Source organism: Musca autumnalis, unplaced genomic scaffold, assembly GCF_047663935.1.
Source record: "Musca autumnalis isolate F117 unplaced genomic scaffold, ASM4766393v1 scaffold_2, whole genome shotgun sequence".
In the NCBI taxonomy this organism is placed as follows: domain Eukaryota; kingdom Metazoa; phylum Arthropoda; class Insecta; order Diptera; family Muscidae; genus Musca; species Musca autumnalis.
In genome coordinates, this window is record NW_027411755.1 from 26,999,797 (window position 1) to 27,025,946 (window position 26,150).

General features: G+C 34.0%; 2 protein-coding genes across 33 annotated transcripts in view; both read right to left on the minus strand.

The window, feature by feature from the left end:
- LOC141393821 (uncharacterized) overlaps positions 1–26,150 on the minus strand; it is a 501,342-nt gene that overhangs the window by 87,320 nt on the left and 387,872 nt on the right. The window lies entirely within an intron of this gene.
- On the minus strand, positions 16,312–24,903 carry slam (slow as molasses). The gene is made up of 2 exons (XM_073967364.1): positions 19,549–24,903; positions 16,312–19,479 (listed from the first exon to the last, which is right to left on the minus strand). The coding sequence occupies exons 1-2, from the start codon at positions 21,826–21,828 to the stop codon at positions 17,368–17,370; spliced, it is 4,392 nt and encodes a 1,463-aa protein (XP_073823465.1). The 5' UTR covers positions 21,829–24,903; the 3' UTR covers positions 16,312–17,367.

Genomic DNA, 26,150 nt, shown 5'->3' on the forward strand with positions numbered 1-26,150 from the left:
AAATGTTGATTTTGAAAAACATGGGGTGGAGCCAAATGTTCAGCCCTGGTGCGCCGGATCTTCTTGGGTGGAGCATAGGCTTCAATGGATAGAGTGGTGCGCATTTTGTCATTGTTACGTTTGTGACAAGGTTCCGAGACATTCAAATCCACCAATTGCATAGACGATTCTTCACTTCTACGGCGTGGCAATGAACGCGATCTACGTTCCCTTTTCTCCTTAACCGGGGAGGGAGATTGCAAAGTAATTGTCAAGGTGGAAATGTGTGAGGCTTTTGGTTTCACCAAATCCTCAAATTCCTTGGATTTTTTGGAAGCTTGCACTGTCTTAGCTTTTGGTTTCACTTGCTTTACCGAATTCAATCTCTCCACGGCAGCTGGTGAGATGGTCTGCTTGGGAAACACACAACGAGCCTCCAGATTGGCCAATAGATTTTTAACAGATTCCTGCTTTTCATTGACCACTTCACCGCGGGCCACTTCTTTCTTGATGTTGGCTTCCAATATTTCGGCATGTTCCACAAATTTGGGATTCTTCTTGGACATGTCGTTGACAAATTGGGTATACAACATGGCCTTATCCTTGACGGACATCTTGGCAATGGCATCTTCGGCCACAAAATTGCTGGGTTTGCGTTGCAATCTAGCCAATGACTTGGAACGTGGGCTGGGTACTGGCGCCTTCTCCTTGGTATAACGTGTACGAGGTAATGGAAGGGGTTTGGGTAAGGTATTTTGCTGCTTACCCAACACCTTACCTTCTGGTGAAAGTTCATTTACCAGTGTATTATAGCCTTTGGTGGTGGCTTCACTTTTCACAATCTGGGCCACTTTGTTGTTGAACATATTTGCCATTTGCTTGACCTTGAATTTCTTGAGCAACTTTGGTGATTTGGGCTTGGGAGTCTTGGGTGATTCGACTGCGGTGATGTTGCCTTGGTTTTCATACTTCTTCTTCAATTCTTGGATGCTGGGGCGTTGAGGTGTGGCATTGGCGGCTTGAGAAACCATGTTGCAATTAATTTTTATAACTTTATTTAAAACTTGCGATGTTTGCTTAGAGCTGTGTTCGGTTGGTTAACGTTAGACGTTAGACAGTTTTGAACTGATGCTGAATTGCCGCACACCCAAGCCTTAAATACCAAAATTGTGGTTAGGTAAAAATAGCCACAATGTCTCAGAACCGCACTATAATTTACCTGTCTGTGTTTCAGCCATCTGCCAATCGCGAATGGTCCTTCCTTTGGCTTACCCATAATTATTAATCTGCCGTAATCCACTTACCTGTTTAGGCCACAATCTTTTGTCCTTTAAAGTGTCAACAGTTTTTATGATCACTTGTAAAATTCCACGAATCGCGAATTTCTCGCTAACACTTGAAAATTTCCAAGAGGATTATTGTAAACGCAATTAGCGTTTCTGAGTATTCGCAGATTTCTTAGAGGAAATTCAGAGACTTCCGTTATGTTGAGGGAAATTTTAAGAATTGTGTAAAGGATTGAATTGCGCGAATAGAATTCAAGTAGAGAGTTGACTTGTACGCATGAATACATGAACGTTTGAGGTCGTTGAGAAGGACTGTACACAATGTTGGTTGAACGGTATCAAGTCTTCGTTGGTTGCCACATATTGAGAATGAGTTTTAAGAATTGTAAAAATTGAAAGTAAATTCGGATATTAGAAATGAAAGTTATGATTCAAACTTAATTAATATTAGGATTTGGAAAATCTTTAAAACTCAGAGGAAAAAGAAAACTATTTCAACAAAGAACATTATAATTTTACCATCTCTTTCTGCGTATTCGCAGATTTCTTACAGGAAATTCAGAGACTTCCGTTATGTTGAGGGAAATTTTAAGAATTGTGTAAAGGATTGAATTGCGCGAATAGGATTCAAGTAGAGAGTTGACTTGTACACATGAATTCATGAACGTTTGAGGTCGTTGAGAAGGACTGTACACAATGTTGGGGGAACGGGATGAAGTCTTCGTTGGTTGAGTTTTAAGAATTTTAAAAATGTAAACTAAATTCGGATATAAGAAATGAAAAAAACAAACATGAATTCGGAAAAGCCCATCAAATGAATTTGAATAACATTTTGTCAGAAAAGGACCAAACGACCCATACCAACCATTTTGTGGTTTTAAAAAAAATATTTTTTTAATATTTGCTGGATCTTTTAAAATTATTTTTTTAATAATTCGTAAAATTAAAAAAAAAATAATTATATTTTTATTTAAAACAAAAAATATTTATTTAATAATTCGTGGATTTAAAAAAAAAAAATTTTAATAATTCATAAAATTTAATAAATATAATATTTTTATTTAAAACAGAAAAATATTTTTTAAAAATTCGTCGATTAAAAAAATATTTTTTAATAATTCGTAAAATTTAATAAAAACATAATATTTTTATTTAAAACAAAAAATATTTTTAATTATTCGTGGATTAAAAAAATATTTTATAATAATTCGTGGATTTTTTATTTTTTTGATGGAGGTGAAAATCTGGGACAGAGATAATTCTTTTTGGGGATGTAAGCCCTTGGTGAGTATATTTAAAATCCCGAAGGACAGGACACGTGCTTTTTATTATATTTTTAAAAGGCGGACTTTTAATAAATTGTTAAATATTCGATATTTTTTATATTTCTGAACATGGTTAAAAAAATTTTGAAACGTGAATTTAAAAGAAAAAAAAATCAAAACGTGGATTTTTAAATAATTTGCATAACGTTGACTTTAAATCATGAATTCTTTGTGAATTTTAAAAGATTTTTGATAAATTAGAAAAAAAATAAATTTGAAAAAAATTTTTCAATCGAATACATGGCGCAAGCAAGTGGATGAGGAGATGGCAAGGCGCGGTATTCCAGAAAGCGAAGCAATAGACAGAGAGAAATGGAGATGTTTTCTAAGTTCGGTCTATGGAACAAATGTTCTGTAATGGGCCAGCTAAGTACGTATTTTCAAAAATGTTTGGATAGGGTTCAAAGTTCAATGAAAACATAAAAACAGCGATTTTTAATAAAGGGTGGACTTTTTTTAAAAATTTTATAAGAGGCATTCTTAATAAAATATTTAAAACTTTTATTTTTTAATAATTTTTGAAATGTGGATTTCAAATGTGTGGATATTAAAACGTGGATTTTTAATGTCTTTTCAAAAAATTTTAAATATGATTCGAAGAAGTTCAAAACTTGCATTTTAAATAAAAACGTTGATTTTTTAAAATTTTTTCATAAGTGAATTTTTAATAAATTAAAAAAAAAATGAATTTTTAATAAATTTTTAAAAAGTTGATTTTTTAACAATTTTTAAAACATGGATTCATTTTTAATAAATTTTTAAAACGTTGATTTTTTTAAATTTTTCATAAGTGAATTTTTAATAAATTAAAATAATGAATTTTTAATAAATTTTTAAAAAGTTGATTTTTTTAATTATTTTCAAAACATGGATATAAAAAAATTAAAAATGGATTTTAAATTAATTTCAAACAAAAAATATAATTTAATGAATTTTCAAATTGAAAATTTTAATGATCTTTTAGAAAAGATAAAAACTTTGATATTTAAAAATGATTTTTATATATAATTTTTAACATTTGGGTTTTAAAAGTTTCCCAAAACGTAGATAAATTTTTAGAACGTGGATTTTTAATAAATTTTTAAAACGCGGATTTTTCATAAATTTAAAATTTTTTAACTAGTTGATTCTATAAAAATAATTTTTTAACTCTTGAAATTTTTAAAAATTATTTTTTGAAGTCGTATTTTTTTAAAAACATATTTTTAATCTATGTACTTCTAAAAATTAGTTTTTCACAACGAGAATTTTTTTAAAAATTATTTTTTAAGGTTTTTTAACGCATGGATTTTTTTAAATTATTTTTTCAACTCGTGAATTTAAAAAAAGAAAATAGTTTTTGAACTCGTGATTTGTTTTAAAAAATATTTTTTGAAGCATTTTTTTTTAATTTTTTCTTTTCAAAAAATTTTTAATATAATTCAAAGTTCAAAACGTGTATTTTTAATAAATTTTTAAAACGTTGATTTTTAATTTTTTTTTAATTCACTTATTTTTAATAAATTATAAAATGCTTTTTTTTTTTTTTTTTTTTTTGTTTTGTTTTAGTTGAAGATTCAATCATATGATTGTCTAAGTCTGGAGTTTCCCCCATTGGCTTAACTTCATCACTTTCCTCTTTGCAGAGAAAAATGTTTACAAAACGCACTGACAGCTTGCAAAATTAACTGATCGCTACCAATATCATGATTTCATCCCGGCGAAGGGAATTATCAATTGGCTTTTCAGTTTTTGAAATGATGAATTTTTAGTGAAAACCTGAACTCTTTATGCATCGAGTATTCTCATGTTAATGAGAATGATGCTCACTTTTCGGCTTTCCCAAAAAACACCAGAACAAAATATTTGCAAGCTGACAGCACGATTCAACTAAGAAATCATCGATTTCTGTTAAGTTGAAATAACATCAACACAGTTACCTGTGAGTATGTCGTTGGAATTTTATTTACAAAATTCCGTTTTGCGCGAGCCTTCGCTGTTTTGTGTTTGTTTTGTTTTAGTTGAAGATTCAATCATATGATTGTCTAAGTCTGGAGTTTTCCCCATTGGCTTAACTTCATCACTTTCCTCTTTGCAGAGAAAAACAAAACAAACACAAAACAGCGAAGGCTCGCGCAAAACGGAATTTTGTAAATAAAATTCCAACGACATACTCACAGGTAACTGTGTTGATGTTATTTCAACTTAACAGAAATCGATGATTTCTTAGTTGAATCGTGCTGTCAGCTTGCAAATATTTTGTTCTGGTGTTTTTTGGGAAAGCCGAAAAGTGAGCATCATTCTCATTAACATGAGAATACTCGATGCATAAAGAGTTCAGGTTTTCACTAAAAATTCATCATTTCAAAAACTGAAAAGCCAATTGATAATTCCCTTCGCCGGGATGAAATCATGATATTGGTAGCGATCAGTTAATTTTGCAAGCTGTCAGTGCGTTTTGTAAACATTTTTCTCTGCAAAGAGGAAAGTGATGAAGTTAAGCCAATGGGGGAAACTCCAGACTTAGACAATAAAATGCATTTTTAATAAATTTTTAAAAAGTTAATTTTTTAACTATTTTCAAACATGGATTTTAAAAAAATTAAAAATAGATTTTAAATGAAGTTCAAACAAAAAATATGATTTAATGAATTTTCAAATTGAACATTTTTAATGAACTTTTAAAAGAGATAAAAATTTTGATTTTTAAAAATGATTTTTAATAAATGATTTTAATATATAAAAAGGGGACTTTTTGTAGACCTTATATATAACTTTTAAAATTTGGATTTTAAAAGTATTGCAAAACGTGGATAAATCTTTAGAACGTGGATTTTTAATAAATTTTTAAAACGTGGATTTTTCATAAATTTAAAAAAATAAAAATGTGGATTTTTTTAATATAATTTTCAAAATTCGGATTATAAAAGAATTTTAAAACGTACATTTTTTATAATAAGTCATAAATTTTCAAAACGAGAATTTTTTAAAAAATGTGTAATTTAAAAGCGGATTAAAAATGTCAAATATCAAAACTTAATATTCAGTTTTTATGGATTTTCAATAAATTAAGAAAAATTTATTTAAAAATTCTCAAAACGTGTAATTTTAAATAAATTCAAAACAAGGATTTTGAAGTAAATTCAAAACGAGGATTTAAAAAAATCAAAGTGAAGATTTTTAAAAAAATTTCGAGTGGCGGATTTTAGAAAATTTTGGAATTTTAAAATATTGATCTTTGAAATATTGGATTTTTTTGTAAAATTTGGGGATTTTTAATGGAGTTTTAAAGGTTGTTAAATATTATTTTTTTATGAAATCTTTTTGGAACGGGGATTTTGTAATGAATTCTTTAAAGACTGATAAGGGTTCCAAAGACGTGGATTTTGAAGAATTTTCAAATGTTGCTAAGAGTCCAATGGTTGTAGCAATAACGCATGTATAATTTTGAAACACCGAAAAAAAAAATTTTGTATTTTTAAAAATCATTTTTCTAATTTTTTTTAAGTTGAGAATTTTTGTATAACATTTCGAAACGTTGATTTTAATAGATTTTATTGGATTTTAAAGGTTTTTAAATGTTTTACGAAATTGTGAAAAGTTTTTGGAACGGGGATTTCGTAATGAATTATTTAAATGTTGGTAAGAGTTCCAAAAAACGTAAATTTTTAAGGAATTTCCAAAGGTTGCTAAGAACCTATGTTTTAGCATATATTCTGGGATATTACTGAAAAATATTTTTTGGATCTTTTAAAAATTATTTTTATAATTTATTATTATTTCAAATTTTTATTTTTTTTTTAATTGAGAATTTATTTTAAATTGTTATTTTTAACTCTTAGATTGTTTAATTTGTTCACGTCGTGGAAATTTTTTTAATTACGGACTGTATTTTTAAAAAAGTATTTTTTTTAAGTCGTGAATTTCTTAAATATTAGTTTTTAACTCTTTTTAAAAAATAATTTTTAAAAAATTCAATAGTTAAAAAATTTATTTTATAAAATCCACATAAAAATAATTTTTAACTCTTGACTTTTTTAAAAATTATTTTTTTGAAGTCGTATTTTTTTAAAAATATTTTTTGAATCCATGTATTCCTAAAAATTATTTTTTCACGTCGTGAATTTTTTTAAAAATCATTTTTTTGAAGACGTGTTTTTGTAAAAATAATTTTTTTAAAGTCGTATTTTTTTAAAAATATTTTTTCACGTCGTGCATTTTTTAAAAATTATTTTTTGAATCCGTGACTTTTTTAGGGTGTTTTGAAGCATGGATTTTTTTTTAAATTATTTTTCTAACTCGTGAATTTTTAACAAATTGATTTTTCAACTCGTGAATTTTTTAAAATAATATTTTTTGAATCCGTTTTTTTAATATAGTTTTTCAACTCATGCTTTTTTATGTACACATATATTATTTTTTCAAGTCGTGAATTTTTATAAAATAGTTTTTCAACTTATGAATTTTATTAAAAATATTTTTTTTTAAATCTTGAATTTTTTAAAAATTATTTTTTTCGGCTCGTGAATGTTTTTAAAAACTATTGTTTAAACTTGTGATTTTTTTTAATTTTTTCAGTTCTTGTTTTTTTTTACAAATTATTATAAAAATTTGTTTGTATTTATTTATAAGTCTGAAAAAACGTTCAAAACTATTTTAAAAAATCCGACTTTGGATTTCATTAGCAGTGAGCGTACTTTGTACGCTCTGTGAGACCTTGAAAAATATTCTTTAAAAAATTAGTATTAATTTTTTTAAATCTCTTTTGATAATCTGATGGCCAAATGAAATGGCGCCCAACGTAAGGTAACTTTACGTTAAAGATATTCAAGACAATTCTTTGAACTCTGATATTCTGGAACCTTGAAAAATATTCTTTAACAAATTAGTACATGTCAAGGTTTTGATAACCAAGTGTTCAAAATTAGACAGTGACAAAAGAAAATAATAAAATGGCGCCCAAGCTGAGGTCAAGAATGATAAAAACAACATATTTTAATTTTTCAAATTATTTTTTTTTTAATATATTTTTAGAAAATATATTTTCTTAATACTAACTGCCTTTAGAAGGCTTCTTATATACAAAAAATAAAACTTAAAACTAAAAACATTACAAACTATAAAACTCACACTTCCATGGCACGACTACGTTCCATGAGAGCATCGAGGATTTTATCCATTTGGCTGCTGCAACTGTTCAAACAAATGTCAGCATAGCGACTCAAAAAGAACATGTAACGCTCCAGCTCTTCGAGGGAGCAATCCTTGAAAGCATTGCGGCTGCCAATGCGACTAATGTCACTAACGATGGCTTTAATTTTTGCCAGATATTCTGGAGTTCCCTTGAGCTCTTCCAAAGAGTCACAAGAAAGATTCAAGGGATTTTGATAGCCAGACATGCGTTCTTGGACCGAGGTGAGTAACTCCTGATGACTTTGTAGGGTTTCAAGAATTTCAGGCAATTTGGTATCATCCAAAGATTCTTTGTTGTGTTTTTCCTCAGCTGATTTGTTTTCGAACAGTTGATCCAATGGTTCATTTTCATAGCCAAGGCAAAATGATTCCTCTGACATAAGCATGGTCTCACTGTTGCGTGGCATCATGAGATCTTCGTTATCCAAACAGGATAAATCAAAGTGTTTGCTGCCGGCAAAGGGGGTGTAGGAACCATTTTCGTTAAATTGAACCTCTTCTTCTTCGAAATCCGATTGATCCAAATCGCTGACGGGTACTGGTTTTGTGTTTGGCCAGGCATATTTACTGCGACCCTCTAGGCCATTACTGGTGCCGGATTGAAGGCCCACCAACATGCTGTAGTTACTTTCCATGGAGAATTTGGGTGATTGAGACCAGTGTTCGGGAACATTGGAGAATTCCACATCATCAACACCAAAACGCAAGACGCCATTTTGCTCCACCGTCGATTTGATGAGCTGGAATATGGCTTGTATTTTATCCGCAGGTAGTTGTTTGCCGCTAAAGGGTATGGCCAAGTCGCCGGTGGAGAACCAGTATTGGGAAACCCCCTCACTGTGGGGCAGGCGTAGGGAATTTAAGGCCTCCAACTCTTCTTCAGGGTTGGAGTGTACCGAAAACCTTTGCTTGTCAATGCCGAAATGCATTTCCTTGGTCTCACAGCTTCTTTGGGAGAAGATTTCATGCAGCAGCTTCAAGCGTTCCTTTTCATTTTTGTGGATATCAAAGGAAATATTGAAATCACTGGACTTGATCCAGAACAGAGAATTCTTGGGGCTGGTAATGCCGGTAATATCTGCCGAGCTCATGTCCATGGTGGGGGCATTGGCAAAGAACATTTCGGTGTTGCAGAGATTGCGTGGTGATTTCATTTCATGATGTTCTAGGGGGTGATCTTCACGTATCACCTGCATGGCAATGGAACTGCGCCGCGACTCATTGTCATAAATTGAGCGGCGTCTATTTTTCATAGGTCCCGAAATGGGACTGAACAATTGTTGTTGGCCCATGGCAGATTGCTGGAAGTTGGCTTGGCTCGTCTTGCTTTTAATGGGTGTTGAGAAGCCGGAAGGATTTTCGGGTATCTTTTGGCTGCGTTCAATGGAAGAATTGCGTCGTAACAAGGGTTTGCGCTGAGGCTTTATGGGGCTGTCCATGTCATTGGATCCAGTTTCGAAGCCTTGATCAAAACTCATATCATTAATGGAGCGGATTTCTGTGGTCTTGGGTAGCTCCTGGTGTTGTTGCTCCGCCATATCCATGTCATTGAGAAGACTGTGGTTGGTGGAGGGTGGTGGTGAGAACACGGTTAGGGTATAGGCCGATTTGATTTTGCGTGGTGAGTTCACAACACGCAGCAGAGACTTGTCCAATTCCACAAAGCTGGGCTCGGCGGTTTGTTGTGTTTCTGCCTGGCTAATGTTTTGCAGATTCAAGGGCTGAGGCTTCGAGGCAGTTGGCTTCTTGTGCACAATTGGCCTTTCAGCTTTGGTTTCTGTTTCCGAATCTGTTGAAGAAATGGGTTTGGTTTCCACCAAACAGCTGTCCTTTTTCCAGCTCAGGGTGCGGCGCATTTTCTTTTTGCGCAGGGGTTTGATGGGTTTTTCGCTGACATCCTTTATCGCTACTTGGGGTTTGTTTTGATCTTCATCACTAGTATTCTGTGGGTAGGAAATTGAGAAATTAGTTAACGGTCCAGAGCTGGGAGTTGTTGTTTTTAAACATACCTTGGTTAGATTAGAGATGCCGGATTCACTTTCTTCAGCTTCAGATTGTTTGGGCGAGGATATGGCAGAGGAGGTCAAGCTGCTTGGATTGGAAGTGCCGTTGCTATTGTTGTTGTTGCTAATTTGTGGCACTGCAGGAGCTGGACGCTTCTTGGCCCTCAGCTTGGGCGCCAATTTATTTTCTTCCTGCTTTTGTTTAATTTCCACATTTTCTAACTTGACAATGGCTTCTTCGAGCAGGCGATCAATGGCCGACTTTTGTTTCTCTTCATCCATTTCCGAGGTATTGTTGGATTGTTGGGTATCTTCGTGTTCATGCTTCTCCTTGAGCCAGGAGTAGAATAAATGTTCCAATTGTTGATTGGCAAGACACAGCTGATGTGTGAGAACCTCAGAGCGACTGGCTCGTATTTGTTTGGGGGTGGAAAAGGACAGGGGTGCTTCAGCTTTCTGCTTGATGGCATCCTTGCATATCAATTGCTCAATATTGCTGCGAGAAAGAGAGCGGGCTCTGCGTTGCTGGTGCTTCTCACAATTAGCGGGCTGTTTGAGATCTTCGCACTCCTTGGCTTTCACTGAAGATTTGCGGCTTGGACGTTCGAAAGATTTTAACAATTTAGGCTTCAATTTAATGTCTTCTTTGATTTGTTTACTGGCCGAACATCTAGCCTCCAATTGTTGCCTTAGCTGTTTAACAGATTCCTGCTTTTCATTGACCACCTCACCACGAGCCACTTCCTTCTTTACGGTGGCTCCAATTAGCTCACCATGTTTACCAAAGCGAGGATTCTTACTTGACATGTCATCCACAAATTGGGTGTACAACAAAGCCTTGTCTTTGACACTTAGCTTGGCAAACACATCTTCGGCCACAAAGTAGCTGGGCTTTCTTTGCAAACGCGACTTGGATTTGGTGCGTGGACTGGGTACTGGGGCCTTTTCCTTGTTGTGACGGAAGCGAGGCATTGGCAAGGGTTTTGGTAGGTTATTGCTTTCGATTGACTTCTTCAGGGAGGCTACATCTTTGCCAATCACCACTTCGGCCGTATCACGTCGTATAATTTGAGAAATTTTATTATTGAACATTGAGGCCATTTGTTTGACCACTGATTTGGTTCTCATCTTGGGGGATTTGGGTTTCACAATCTTGGCCACTTCAGTGGTCATCACAGTTGGGCGTTCGTACTTTTGCCTTAGCTCTTGAATGCTGGGACGTTGAGGAGCTGGATACTTTTTGCGTGATGGAATTGGCGATTTTCCTTGGTTGTTGGCGCTGCTGACAGTAACTTGGTTGGTCATCATTTTGTTTGGTGGTAGAATTTTTTGTTAGACAAAAAAGTTTGACTTTATTTGTGTTTTCTGCTTAGAGCGTTGTTTACGTTAGACGTAACAGTTTAGAACTGATGCTGATTTGCCCAACTCGCAGGAGTATAAATATGAAAATTGTCCACACAGTTAGGTAACGGATATCAGGTAAAGGATAACTCAAATTCTAATTCGAAGATTAGCGAATGGGTAAATCCCACTTAGAATTACCTGATTGCCACTTGGACGCTCAGAGATTTGTGTGGTGCAATAAATCCCTTCAGTTAGGTGCACATAATTATACCTGATAAGGCAATGTTAATGCGTATTCTAACTGTCTTTGAAAAAATTTTGCAGCTGTGCAAAAAATTCACCGAAAGTAGTTTTATTAGGGTAAGATTAAAGACTTCCTTATAATTCTTATAATTAGTGTGAAAATTTCCCAAAATTAGAACAATTTTAAGTAACAGGAAAAATTCTTAGCTCATCAGGACAAATGTTTCCTAATACAAAATTTTGTTTCACAAATTTCCATTAATGAATTTTGCAAATAATTAAAATAACTTTCTAAAAATAAATTTAGGTCAGGAATGGGGAAATTCAGTACAGGGAGTGCATTGGCGCCCAACGTGGGGTATAAGCTTATATTAGTTGTATCAAATAAAGTTCGAAAATTAAAAATCTAAGGAATAAATATACTCAGAAGATAATACGAAAAAAATTAGAACCCAAGTGATTTTAGAATTCATTCGCCCATTCGCATTGGCGCCCAACGTGGGGTATAAGCTTATTTTAGTTGTATCAAATAAAGTTTGAAAATTAAAAAATCTAAGGAATAAATATACGCCGAAGATAATACGAAAAAATAGAACCCAAGTGATTTTAGAATTCATTCAAATCAATTTCGATATTAAAATATTCAAAAAATCTTTCCAAAAAGTTCGCTCTGAGATGAAGGCAATTGACTACAGGGGGTGTATTGGCGTCCAATGTGGGACATGGACTTACTTTGGTTGTATCAAATAAAGATTAAAAATTAAAAAAATCTATGGAATGAATATACCCAGATAATTCACAAAAAAATTCGGGACACAAGCTATCTTAGAATTAATTCGAATTATTTTCGATATTAAAATATTCGACCTTTTTGTCCATTAATATTTGTCATACCCCCTTTTTATAGAAGAGAGAGAGGAACTATGGAAATATACTCGTTTCCTTGATGACGGAATAAATCAAATTAAAAGCAACTGCGAAAATTTTGAAATAATATAATGATGTGGAAAGTATGGGCGACCAATGTGGGGCTTGGTCTAGAACTTCAATTATTTTCAAGCATAGTTTGGAAATTTAAAAACCAAACGGCGGAATCAGTATGTCCTAGCCATTTTCTCCAGAAGACCGTGGAACAGTTGAAAAACATTCGTTAAGTTGATGACGGGATACATCAAATTAAGAGCAAATAGAGAAATCTAAAATCATATAATCAAGTGGAAAGTATTGGCGCTCCAAGTGGGACTTGGACTTACTTTGATAATTTCAATCAAGCATGGTTTGAAATGTAAAAAACAACCAAGCTGATGGATGAATAAATTCAGAAGATAATTCACAAAAAAACTTGACAGCCAAGCTATCTTAGAATTCATTCGAATTAATTTCGATACTAAAATATTCAAAAAATATTCCTGGCCATTTCCTCAAGAAGATCGAGGAACAATTGGAAATCTTTCGTTTCCTTCATGACGGGATAAATCAAATTAAAAGCAACTGGGAATAATCTAAACTTAGTTCAATTCCATATCCAATTACAATGGATTCCTGATGTACCACAATAGCGAATCTAATCCTGTATTAAAAATGAATAGACTAAAGACCGTGGAACAATAGAAATATGTTTGTTACCTTCGTTACCAAAATTTAAAAAATATATATTTTTAAAAATCTTCTAGTTGAAAAAATAATATTAAATTATTTTGTTTGATCCAAAAAAATATTTTTTTAAATAAAAAAAATAAAGCCAAGTGTTGGAAAAATTATTTTTAAAATTAAAACAAGTGAGCAAAGGCTATAGTCGGGACGGGGCCGACCATGTGATACCCTACACCACTACCCCTGTGCATAAGCTTTTCACTGGTAAACAGTTCTTTTAGGGAATATAAACCGACTACCACCAAAAATAATATGCATCTTTGTCTCTGGGACCCCCATAAGCAACCAAAATTTCGTGACCATCCAATCAAAATTACGACCTGTAGCTTGATTGCAAAAAATGGAAGAATTGGATGCATTGCCGACTAGTGTGGTATCTCCCTTGTTTGACTACCTTCGCCAACCTATTTTACACCAATGTAAAGGTAATATTTTCTTCTTCCATTGACAGGCTTTGCCGTAGGAATACCCCTACTAGAAGCCAATATATTCAAAAAGAATAAAACTTTGAATTTGTCTCCAAATGAGTTTTTCCCCATTCCGACCCCTAAATATTATCCGACTATCACCAAAATCAATAGGCTTCTTCCTATGTGCGACCCGCATCAACTCCCAACAACATCAAAAAATTCGTGACGATCCGATCAAAATTGCGACCTGTAGCGTGATTACAAACAAATCGGAAAATGGGATGCATTACCGACTATTGCGATATCTCTGTTGTTTGAGCAGCTACGACAACCTACTTTACATAGTTGTAAAGATGATATTTTCTACTTTCCTTGCCAGATTTTGCTTTTGATATGCCTCTTAAAGAAACAGAGATATTGGCTTTGAAATAAAACGTTGACCTTTCTCGAAATAAGTGTTTGCCCATTCCGACCCCTGAATATTATCCGACCATCATCAAAATCAGTAGGCTTCTTTCTTTTTGGGACCCCCATTAACCCCGAAAATTTCGTGACCATCCGTTCAAAATTGCGACCTGTAGCGTGATTACAAAAAAATCGGAAAATGGGATGCATTATCGACTATTGCCATATCTTTGCTATTTGACCACCTACGACAACCTACTTTACATCGTTGTAAAGGTGATATTTTCTACTTTCCTTTCCTGGTTTTGCTTTTGATATACCTATTAAAGAAACAGAGATATTGGCTTTGAAATAAAATGTTGACTTTATCCAAATAAGTGTTTGCCCATTCCGACCCCTAAATATTATCCGAGCATCATCAAAACCAATATGTTTCTTCATCTGTGAGACCCCCATTAACCCTCAAATTTTCGTGACGATCCGATCAAAATTGCGACCTGTAGCGTGATATCCAAAAAATAGAAAAATGGGATGTATTACCGACTATTGCGATATCTCCGTTATTTGGTTACCTACGCCGACCTAGTTTGCATCATTGTAAAGACGGGATATTCTACTTTCATAGTCAGGCTTTGCTTTTGGAAAATTTTCAACCAAAGCTGTGATATTTGTCAATATAATTAAAATCGCAAAAAATGAAAATTGCGGTTTTATTTGCTACTATTGTGATATCTTCGTTGTTTGATCACCTGCGAGCACCTACTTTACATCGTTAGAAAGGTGATATTTTCTGCTTTCATTATCAGGTTTTGTTTTTGGTATACCCCATATACAAGCTGAGATACTGGCTTTGGAAAAAAAACGTTGTCTTTTTACCCACCTAAGTTTTTTCCCTTTCCGACCCCTAAATATTATCCGACCATCACCAAAATCAATAGGCTTCTTCCCCTCTGGGACCCCCATCAACATCCAAAATTTCGTGACGATCCGATCAAAATTGCGACCTGTAGCGTGATTACAAGGTTTAGATGGACAGACGGACGGACGGACGGACTGACGGACGGACAAACATAGCCAGATCGACTCAGCTCGTCGAGACATTCATTTTGGTATATATAAGTATGGGTCTACGACGATTATTTCGATGCGTTACAAACTTTTTGGCCAAAACCAACTTATAATACCCTCCCCACATAGTGGTGTAGGGTATAAAAAGATAAAATATTCACGATCTGGAAACTTAAATTTTAAACATTCACGAGTTGAAATAATAACTTTTAAAGAATCCAAAATTGTAAAAAATACATTTAAAAAATTCAATATATAAAAAATATTTCTAAATATTTTTATTTTTTTATTTAAAACTTACAAAATCTTAGATTATTTTTTTTTAAATTCACAAGTTAAAAATATATTAATAAAATCCATGAATTGAAAAAGTTATTAAAAAAACATGTTAAAAAATAACATTTGAGAACCCAAGTCCATGTTTCTTCCTTTGCCTAGTTACACATTTTGATTGTTAGGTCAAGGTAGGTTGTTGGCTTGTTGGAGCCTCAGGTTGGGCGCCATTTTGTTATATTATATTGTGAAATAATTATTGAATTAATTTCTACAATGAAACATTTTGTACTTATTTCAGCTTGGGTGCAAAATCGATTTTTTGTATTATTTTTATATGACCTGATTTGAATTTTTCAGACTTGTAGAAAATAAATTCCCTTTATAAATAAAATTAGGAATTAGGAACTTGACACTTATCTTCCGCTACTGGGATCTCAGAGATGTTTTTCAACCGGTTTTTGTATCCGAGAACTGTTGTTCCTCGACTCAAAGAACCTTCATTATTCAGGCTTTCTTTGTTCCACTGATTGAACATTTTTTAAGGGCCATCAAGAGGAGACTTTAACAAAATTTTTGTTCATGAACCATTAAAATTGTTTTGAAGATCTTTCAGATCACTTGGCTTTTGGCCTTACGTTGGGCGCCATTTGATTAATTTTTTTTTTTTTGCCATCATGGGTAGTCCTTTAACTTTATCAATTTAGTCTTTCTTTGCTTCACTGAAAGAAACTAGTTTTAGGGGCCATCAAGAGAAGATTTTATTTAATATTTTTTATGGACCATCAGAATTTTTTTAAAGAACATTGAACATTTTTTAAGGGCCATCAAGAGGAGACTTTAAGAATTTTTTTTTCATGAACCATTAGAATTGTTTTAGAGATCTTTCAGAGCACTTAGGCTTTTGGCCTTATGTTGGGCGCCATTTTATTTGTTTTCTTTGGCCATCATGGTTAGTCCATTAACTTTATCAATTTAGTCTTTCTTTGCTTCACTGATAGAGAATTGTTTTAGGGACCATCAAGAGAAGATTTTATTTAATATTTTCTATGGACCATCAGAATTGTTTTAAAGATCTTTAAGGTCACGCCCTATGTTGGGCGCCAGTTTATTATCCTTTATGTTATTTTTTAAAGATTGTTTTACAAGGTTTTTAGGAATTGTTTTGTTGATTGTTCAAGTTTTTTTGGCCTTATGTTGGGCGCCATTTTTTATTTCTTTCTTTGACCATAAAATGGTCAAAGTGGATTTGAAGCAATATTGCTTCATAGACTATTTAAGTTATCACTTCTTTGGCGTCATGTGGGGCACATTTTTGTCGTTTCTTTCTTATACTAAAACTGTTCGTGTACTATCAAATTTATCAACGTAAATTTTTTATACACTATCAAAATAGTTTTGAAGATCTTTCAGATCACTTATGCCTTAGGCCTTATGACAGTCGCTATTTGTTTTTTTTCTAACATCTAAAATTCCATATTTTCAGATGTCCTGCATTGGGCGCCAATTTTTTTCTTTAGATTCTTTGGTCATCAAAGGAGATTTTGAAGGAATATTTTTTCATGGACCATCTATGCTATCAAAGTTTATTTTTTAAATACCATTACAATTGTTTTTAAGATCTTTCAGGTTACGTTCTGGTCTTACGTTGGGCGCCAGTTAATTGTTTTCTTTTGTCAAAGAATACTTTCAAGGTCTCATAATGTCAGATTTTTAAGAATTGTTTTAAAGATATATCAGATTATTTCTGGGCCTTACAATGGATCTTTGAATATTTGGTTTTTTACCAAATTTTTAAAGAATATTTTCAAGGTCCCACTGAGCATACAAAGTGATTTTTAAAGAATATTTTTCATTATATCCTTTCAGACTAATAAATAATTCACAAAAATGTTTTTTTTTTTGTTTCCGAAGCGGCAAATTTTCTTTTTTATTTTCAAATTTCAACTTATACACTAAAGGATATAGGGTAGGGGTATACTAAGACTAAGTGATCTTTAGAAGATCGTTTACTTACAGCTATATACACATAAATTTTAGTACTAAACTTACAAACTACGGCGAAAACCTTAGCCCTTTTAAAAGAGCCGCAGTCAGTCATTTTTAAAATGGAATGGAAGGAATGTGGGTTTTTCGATTGCCATCAGGACGGATGGGGGTCTTAGGTCGTTTAGGGTACAGGTTGAAATTGTGTTGCGAAAAGAAATTATGCCTGAAATGAACGTTGATTCATGACAACATCCAAAATCTTTTCAATGTGAGCTGTACAATTGGCCAGACAGAGATCGGCATAACGACTCAAGAAGAACATGAAACTTTCCAGTTGTTCAATGGAGCAGGCATTGAAGCCATTATTGCCGCGACCAATGTTGTCTATGGCTGAAATGATGCTACGCAGTTTGCGCATGTATTCTGGACATTCACGAAATTGTTCCAAGTTTTTGTTGCTACTGCTGCTGGAGTTTAGAGAGGGAGGGGCACAGTGTAGCATTTTTTCTTCCAGAGATTTTAGTTTTTCCTGTTGATTGTGTAGCGTTTTGAGCATTTCGGGAACGGTGAGTTGGGAAGCCATGGCCAGCTTATCTGTTTGAGTTTTACTCAAATTCAAGTTGCGGGCATCTTCGAAGATTTGTTCTAGGGTATCGGGTGATTCTTCACTTTTAATGGACCCTGTGTCGGATTGATTGCTACCCAAGGCAGAGAAGGAGATGCTTTGTTCCAATTCCACTGATTCAAAGTCGGATTGATCCAAGTCGCTGGTCTTAATGGGCGATGAGACACTGGGCCAGGTATAGGTGGCATCCGTGGTGGTGGGGGAGATGCTGAAGTTGGAAAATTCATAGCCATCAATGCCAAACCGTAGGCTAGCCTGCATGTCATCCATGAATTCGCGAATGTAGGTAAAGAAGGCCTGAATCTTGTGTGTAGTAAGGTGTTTACCGGCAAACGGCAGCAGGACATCTCCGGTTGAGAACCAGTATTGTGAGCAGTTTTCCATTTGGGGTATTTTCCGGAGGATTTCTGCTTGACTAAGGGGACACTCGGGTGAGAATTTTTGGTCATCAATGCCAAAGGTCATGTCACGATTCTCGGCACATTTTTGGGCAAAAATGTTGCTGAGCAACATCAAGCGCTCGCTCTCGTAGAAGTGGATGTTCATGGCCGTGGTAAAGTCACCAAAGGAGATCCAGAATTGTGAGGTCTCCACCTTGTGGGTTACACCCAAAGATGGATGCGAAGAGGAGGTGGAGGAGCTGGCATGCGAGGAGGCGGATGATGAGCATGTGGCATGACTGTTGTAGGTGGCCTCACCATTGAAATAGCTGCCATTCATGTGATACCCTGAGGAATTGTTGCTGTATTCCAATTCCTGGGAGTCTTCCAGAGAGCAGTCCTCCTTGATCACCTGCATGGTGTGATGTTTGTGGTGGTGGTGGGGATTCTGGACCACTGGTATGGGACTGATGATGTTCTTTTGCTGTTGATGCAGCTGTTGGTGGTTGGCAGCGGCGGCTGTAAAGTTCTGTTGTATTGGCTTATCCTTGTTCGGTGTGGAGAAGTTCTTGGGATTCTCTTCGCTAACCCTTAGCAAAACGGTGGGCAGTTTGTCCAGTTCACTGTTGGATAGGGATTTACGTGGCAATCTAATGGGTGATTCCATTTCATTGGACCCTGTCTCAAAACCTTGATCTATAAAGCTGTCCATCATTAGGCGATCCTGCTCCAATTCCAATTTGTTCTTTTCCAGATCGGTGAATTCGGTGGATACGGATTTGTGTTTCAATTGCTTTTTGCCTAAATCGTCATCATCAAGATTGGCCTCCAAAAGCGATGGCCAGGAGCGTGACATATCCTTGCATGGTGAGCGTGGCAAGTCGGAGTCGCCACATTCACTTTCTGTGGGTGGTGAGGGTGAGGACATCACCGTCAAGGTATAGGCATCCTTGATTTTGGAGGGTGAATTCACCTGGCGCATCAGAGAACGATCCAATTCCAAAATACTCAACTCTTGGTGGCCCACAGTGCTGGCTTGTTCCGAGCTCACCGAGGAGTTGATGGTTTTGAAGAGCAATTTTTTGACATAGGCTGTGCATTTTTTGGATTTGGAGAGAGTACCGCTGAGGGATTTGTTGTTCAAAGAACGACAATCAGAATCGGAGTCAGTTGAGATGGGATTAGCTTCGACCAGGGAATAGTCTTTCTTCCAGGTTAGGGAGCGACGCAATTTCTTTTTGCGCATGGGTTTGGAGGTTTTGGCCAGCATATCCAGGGGTATATCCAAGGAATCCTTTTCAGTGTTTGAATCTTCACTAGTGGTCTGTGGGTTGGAGAAGCGGGAGGTTAATGATTGATTCTTAGTGATGGAGGTTTGAGCTGAGTAACTTACCTTGTTAATACTAGTTACACCCAGATCACTGTCATTGTCCAGAGATTCCTGGGAGTTGGAGAGTTGTTGCTGCTCTTGCAGTTGTTGTTCTGCTGCTTCTGGTTCTTTCGTTTCCTCCTGTTGGTCCACTTCGACCGGCAATTCCACCTCTATGACAGAGGCATCGAAGCTACTCTTTTCCTCCAAGGTTTCCTTGATGATATTTATGGCACTTAGCTCCTTGTTGGCGGTTTGCTGCATTTCCTTCTCAGCCTCAAGCTTGTTGATGGCCTCCTCCAACAGCTGATCAACCTTATCCTTGGGTATCACATTATCCCTTGAATTCTTGGGAACAATCTCAATGACATCCTGCTTATTATGGACCGGGGTTATGTCAAAGACAACACCATTCTTTTCCTTTAGCCAGTTATAGAAAAGCTTTTCCAAATGTTGGTTCTGAAAAAACATTTTCGGGGCCAAGCGTTCATGTTGAGTGCGGCGTATCTTCTTGGGTGGTGCAAAAGGTTCCACATTCACCGAGGAGCGTATCATTTCCTGGGTCCTTTTGAAGGATTGCGGCTCAACATTACCCAAATCGGTGAGGAAACGAACATCCCGTTTCTTTCTTTGATTCCTTGGCTTGGTGGCATACTTTTTTGCCTCAGGACTGGGTTTTAGGACCACAGTTAGGGTACTAACATGCAGTGGGTCTTCACTTTCATCCTCATTTATTATGGTGGTGGAATTTGTGGGTGTTTGTGGTGTCAAAGGCCTGGGGATATCCTCAAATTCCTTGGATTTGGATTTACTGGGTGAGGGAGATGCCAAAAGGGAAGTGTTACCAGGTGACTTCTTAAATCTCTGCAGTGTCTTGGAGAGGGTATTGGTTTTGGTGGGTGTCAATTTGGCCTCCAAAGACTCACGTAGATGTTTCACCGTGCCCTGTTTCTCACACACCACTTCGCCGCGAGACATTTCCTTTTTGACGTTGTTTTCCAAGATCTGGCCATGTTTGGAGAATTTGGGATTCTTCTTGGACATATCCTCAATGAATTTGTTGTACAGCAGGGCCTTATCCTTGACGGAGAGTTGTTGGAACACATTCTCGGCCACCAGACAAGTGGTGCTGGGCTGCTTTTGCAAGGATTGTTGCTTCTTGGAGGGACTTCCGCTGAGCGACAAAGAAGAAATACTGTTTGTCTTGCTAAGCTGTCTCCGTTTAAACAATGGACTGGCCCTGGGACTCGGTAGCTTGGCAATAAAGGTTGGCATCTTGGGTTTCAATTTGGGTGATTTTGGTTTGACCAAAGTAGAGGTAAAGTTTGGTGAGGCAATTGAACTCAGGCCAGGTGATATGGGTTCGGTGGGTGTTAGTGGCTCTTCCTCTTGAGCCTCAGGCCCCTCTGGCACCTCAGCTGCTGCTGCTGCTTCTTGTTGTTGTTCCGTTGTGGAGGTGGAAGAGGGGCTCTTACGCATAATGGAATGCATTTTATTGTTAAAAAGCAAAGCCATTTGCTTAACCTTATTCTTCCTCAACATCTTGGGGCTCAGGGTGGCTGACTTGATGGGCGAATTGCTGGCCTTGGCCACAGCTTCAGGTGACAACATCAAAGCCATTTGTTTGACCTTTGATTTCTTCAGCATTTTGGGACTCAAAGTCAATGTCTTCTTGGGAGAAATATTCTCCTTGTCCTGCTCCATGTCCACCTTGCCGGGACTCATTTCATAGCGTTTCTTCAACTCCCCCACATTGCTGGAATTGCCATCTCCTCTCTTCACCACCATTGCCTCTCTTTGTTGTTTATTTTTACGTTTCATCAAAGGAGAGGGTGATTTTTGGGCCTTGCTGCGAAAAGAGGCCACTGCCGAGGCCACCTTGCCTTTGGTCTTCAACTTGACGGGGGTGCTCTTGCCCGAGCTATCGGGGACCTGGACATCTTCATCGAAGTATTTCATCAAATTATCAATGCTCCTGAGGAGTACCGTTTTATTCATACTGGCATCGAATTCATTTTGATGTTCCAAGGCATTCAAAAATTGATCATCATCAATGTTGGTACACTCGAACAGCTCCTCACGGGTCATGGTTGCCACCACCATGGTATGGTGACGGCCACTTCTACGCTGGGATCTCCTTTGGCGATTGTTGCGTTCAATTTCTTCCGATATGTTGACGAAATCATTAAAATCACGATCATTGAAATCGGTGGTGTTGACAACCAAATGATTAGTTTGATTGCTGGTGGTAGCTGCGGATTCATCCAAAACTTCACAATTTTCAATTTGTGTCTTGAGAACCATTTTTAAAATTTGCTCTACGCTGGGATAAATTTTGACGGTTGGTAAATTAAAACTTTTTCACGAATGTTTACGTTAGACGTTCACACAAGTAACTGATGCTGTTGTCGACAATTTTGCAAACTTATATACCCGAAAAATCAACAAGGATCGTTCACACACACCAGGCAAGGATGTCTGAGGCACGTACAGGTAGCTAGAAGAGGGCGTACATTTGTCTGGTTGGATTTACCGCGCAAGGAAAGTGTGCCATAAAAGTTTTTCTTCTTCCCGTAATGCGGCAGAGGCAACCTACTAATGAGATATTGATCCTCCTTTTTGTGTACCCTTTGTGCGTATGTGACACAAGGCACAATCGCTCTAATTAGTACCTGCAGTGTTTTTGAGAGGCTGTAAAAGGCTGCTTCAGTTGGTGGAAATTCGCAATTCTATGGCAGCTGCATAGATTTAGAATTTTCATGGCAAATTCGGAAGAAATCCTTGCTAATTACTTTCTTTTTAAATTTAAAATTTTAAACAAAGGAAAGTAGGAAGTTTCAGGACGAAGTTTAACAAATGACATTTTAATCCAGGAAATTGGATTAAAAATTAGGAATTTAGCAGAAAAAATATCTGTCAAACCACTCAAGAACATTTTTGAGTCAACGTGGATTTTTAAAGAATAATTTGTTTAGTCACGTAGATTTTTTAAAGAATATTTTAAAGATTATTTTAAAGAATATTTTTTCCAACAATGTGGATTTTTTAGAGAATATTTTTTCCAACAATGTGGATTTTTTAGAGAATATTTTTTCCAACATCGTGGATTTTTTAAAGAATATTTTTTCCAACAAAGTGAGTTTAAAAAAAAATCCGACAACGTGGATTTTTTTAAAAAATATTTTTTCCAACAACGTGGATTTTTTAAAGAATATTTTTTCCAACAACGTGGATTTTTTAAAGAATATTTTTTCCAACAACGTGGATTTTTTAAAGAATGTTTTTTCCAACAACGTGGAATTTTGAAAGAATATTTTTTCCAACAACGTGGATTTTTTAAAGAATATTTTTTCCAACAACGTGGAATTTTGAAAGAATATTTTTTCCAACAACGTGGTTTTTTTAAAGAATATTTTTTCCAACAACGTGGATTTTTTAAAGAATATTTTTTCCAACATCGTGGATTTTTTAAAGAATATTTTTTTTCAACAACGTGGATTTTTTAAAGATTTTTTCAACAATGTGGATTTTTTAAAGATTTTTTCAACATCGTGTATTTTTTAAAGATTTTTTCAACATCGTGGATTTTTTAAAGAATATTTTTCCAACAACGTTGATTTTTTTAAAGAACATTTTTACCAACAACGTGGATATTTTAAAGAATATCTTTTCCAACAACGTGGATTTTTTAAATAATATTTCTTCCAACAAAGTGGGTTTAAAAAAAAAAAAAAAATTCCGACAACGTGGATTTTTTAAAGAATATTTTTTGCAACAACGTGGATTTTTAAAGAATATTTTTTCCAACAACGTGGATTTTTTAAAGAATGTTTTTTCCAACAACGTGGAATTTTTAAAGAATATTTTTTCCAACAACGTGGAATTTTGAAAGAATATTTTTTCCAACAACGTGGTTTTTTTAAAGAATATTTTTTCCAACAACGTGGATTTTTTAAAGAATATTTTTTCCAACATCGTGGATTTTTTAAAGAATATCTTTTCCAACAAAGTGGGTTTAAAAAAAAAAAAAAAATTCCGACAACGTGGAAGTTTTGAAGAATATTTTTCAAACAACGTGGATTTTTTAAAGAATATTTTTCCAACAACGTTGATTTTTTTAAAGAACATTTTTACCAACAACGTGGATTTTTTAAAGAATATTTTTCCAACAACGTTGATTTTTTTAAAGAACATTTTTACCAACAACGTGGATATTTTAAAGAATATCTTTTCCAACAACGTGGATTTTTTAAATAATATTTCTTCCAACAAAGTGGGTTTAAAAAAAAAAAAAATTCCGACAACGTGGATTTTTTAAAGAATATTTTTTGCAACAACGTGGATTTTTAAAGAATATTTTTTCCAACAACGTGGATTTTTTAAAGAATGTTTTTTCCAACAACGTGGAATTTTTAAAGAATATTTTTTCCAACAACGTGGAATTTTGAAAGAATATTTTTTCCAACAACGTGGTTTTTTTAAAGAATATTTTTTCCAACAACGTGGATTTTTTAAAGAATATTTTTTCCAACATCGTGGATTTTTTAAAGAATGTTTTTTCCAACAACGTGGAATTTTTAAAGAATATTTTTTCCAACAACGTGGAATTTTTAAAGAATATTTTTCAAACAACGTGGATTTTTTAAAGAATATTTTTCCAACAACGTTGATTTTTTTAAAGAACATTTTTACCAACAACGTGGATATTTTAAAGAATATCTTTTCCAACAACGTGGATTTTTTAAATAATATTTCTTCCAACAAAGTGGGTTTAAAAAAAAAAAAAATTCCGACAACGTGGATTTTTTAAAGAATATTTTTTGCAACAACGTGGATTTTTAAAGAATATTTTTTCCAACAACGTGGATTTTTTAAAGAATGTTTTTTCCAACAACGTGGAATTTTTAAAGAATATTTTTTCCAACAACGTGGAATTTTGAAAGAATATTTTTTCCAACAACGTGGTTTTTTTAAAGAATATTTTTTCCAACAACGTGGATTTTTTAAAGAATATTTTTTCCAACATCGTGGATTTTTTAAAGAATGTTTTTTCCAACAACGTGGAATTTTTAAAGAATATTTTTTCCAACAACGTGGAATTTTTAAAGAATATTTTTCAAACAACGTGGATTTTTTAAAGAATATTTTTCCAACAACGTTGATTTTTTTAAAGAACATTTTTACCAACAACGTGGATTTTTTAAAGAATATTTTTCCAACAACGTTGATTTTTTTAAAGAACATTTTTACCAACAACGTGGATATTTTAAAGAATATCTTTTTCAACAACGTGGACTTTTTAAGGAATATTTTTTCCACCAACCTGATTTTTTTAAGAATAATTTTCCCACGAACAAAAATTTTTAAAAGAATATTTTTCCAACTACGTGGATTTTTTAAAGAATGTTTTTTCCAACAACGTGGATTTTTTACAGAGTATTTTTCCAACAATGTGGATTTTTTAAAGAATATTTTTTCCAACATCGTGGATTTTTTTAAGATTTTTTCAACATCGTGGATTTTTTAAAGAATATTTTTTTTCAACAACATGGATTTTTTAAAGAATGTTTCTCCAGCAACGTGCATTTTTAAAGAATATTTTTCCAACAACGTGGATTTTTTAAAGAATATTTTTTTTCAACATCGTGGATTTTTAAAGAAAATTTTTTCAACACCGTGGATTTTTTAAAGATTATTTTTTTCAACATCGAGGATTTTTTAAAGAATATTTTTTTCAACATCGTGGATTTTTTAAAGAATATTTTTTCAACATCGTGGTTTTTTTAAAGAATATTTTTTCCAACAACGTGGTTTTTTAAGAACTGGATTTTTTTAAAAAATATTTTTTTAACCAACGTGGGGTTTTTGAAAATATGTTTTAACCAAAGTGGATTTTTTAAAAATATTTTTCAATCAACATGGATTTTCTAAAAAATATTTCTTTAACCAACGTGATTTTTTTAATTTTTTTTTTCAATCAACGCGGATTTTTAAAAAAATTTTTTTCCCAGTAACTCGGATTTTTTAATAAATATTTCTTCAATCAACGTGAATTTTTTTAAATATTTTTTTCAGTCAACGTCGATTTTTTTAAAAAATATTTCTTCAAACAACGTGGATTTTTTTTAATTTTTTTCTTTTCAGTCAACATGGATTTTTTAAAAAATATTTCTTCAATCAACGTGAATTTTTTAAAAAATATTTCTTCAATCAACGTGGATTTTCTAAAAATATTTCTTCAATCAACGTGGATTTTCTAAAAATATTTCCTCAATCAACGTGGATTTTTTAAAAACTTTTTTTTAAATTTTTTATTTTTTTTTTAAATTTTTTCAATCAACGTGGATTTTCTAAAAAAATATTTTTCAAAAGATCAAAAATTATTATTTAAATATTTGTTGAAGAAACCACAGAATAGTGTAATTTTTTAAGAATATTTTTTGAAATATTTTTTTTTTAAGAATCTACCGAAGCGTATAATTTTTTTTAAGAATATTTTTTTCAAATATTTTTCATGAAATCACAGAAACGTGTTTATTTTTTTTTTTCAAAAAACCAAGTGAAAGTGGATTTAAAAAAAAATATTTTTTCAAAAAAACCAACCTAACGTGGATTTTAAAAAAAAA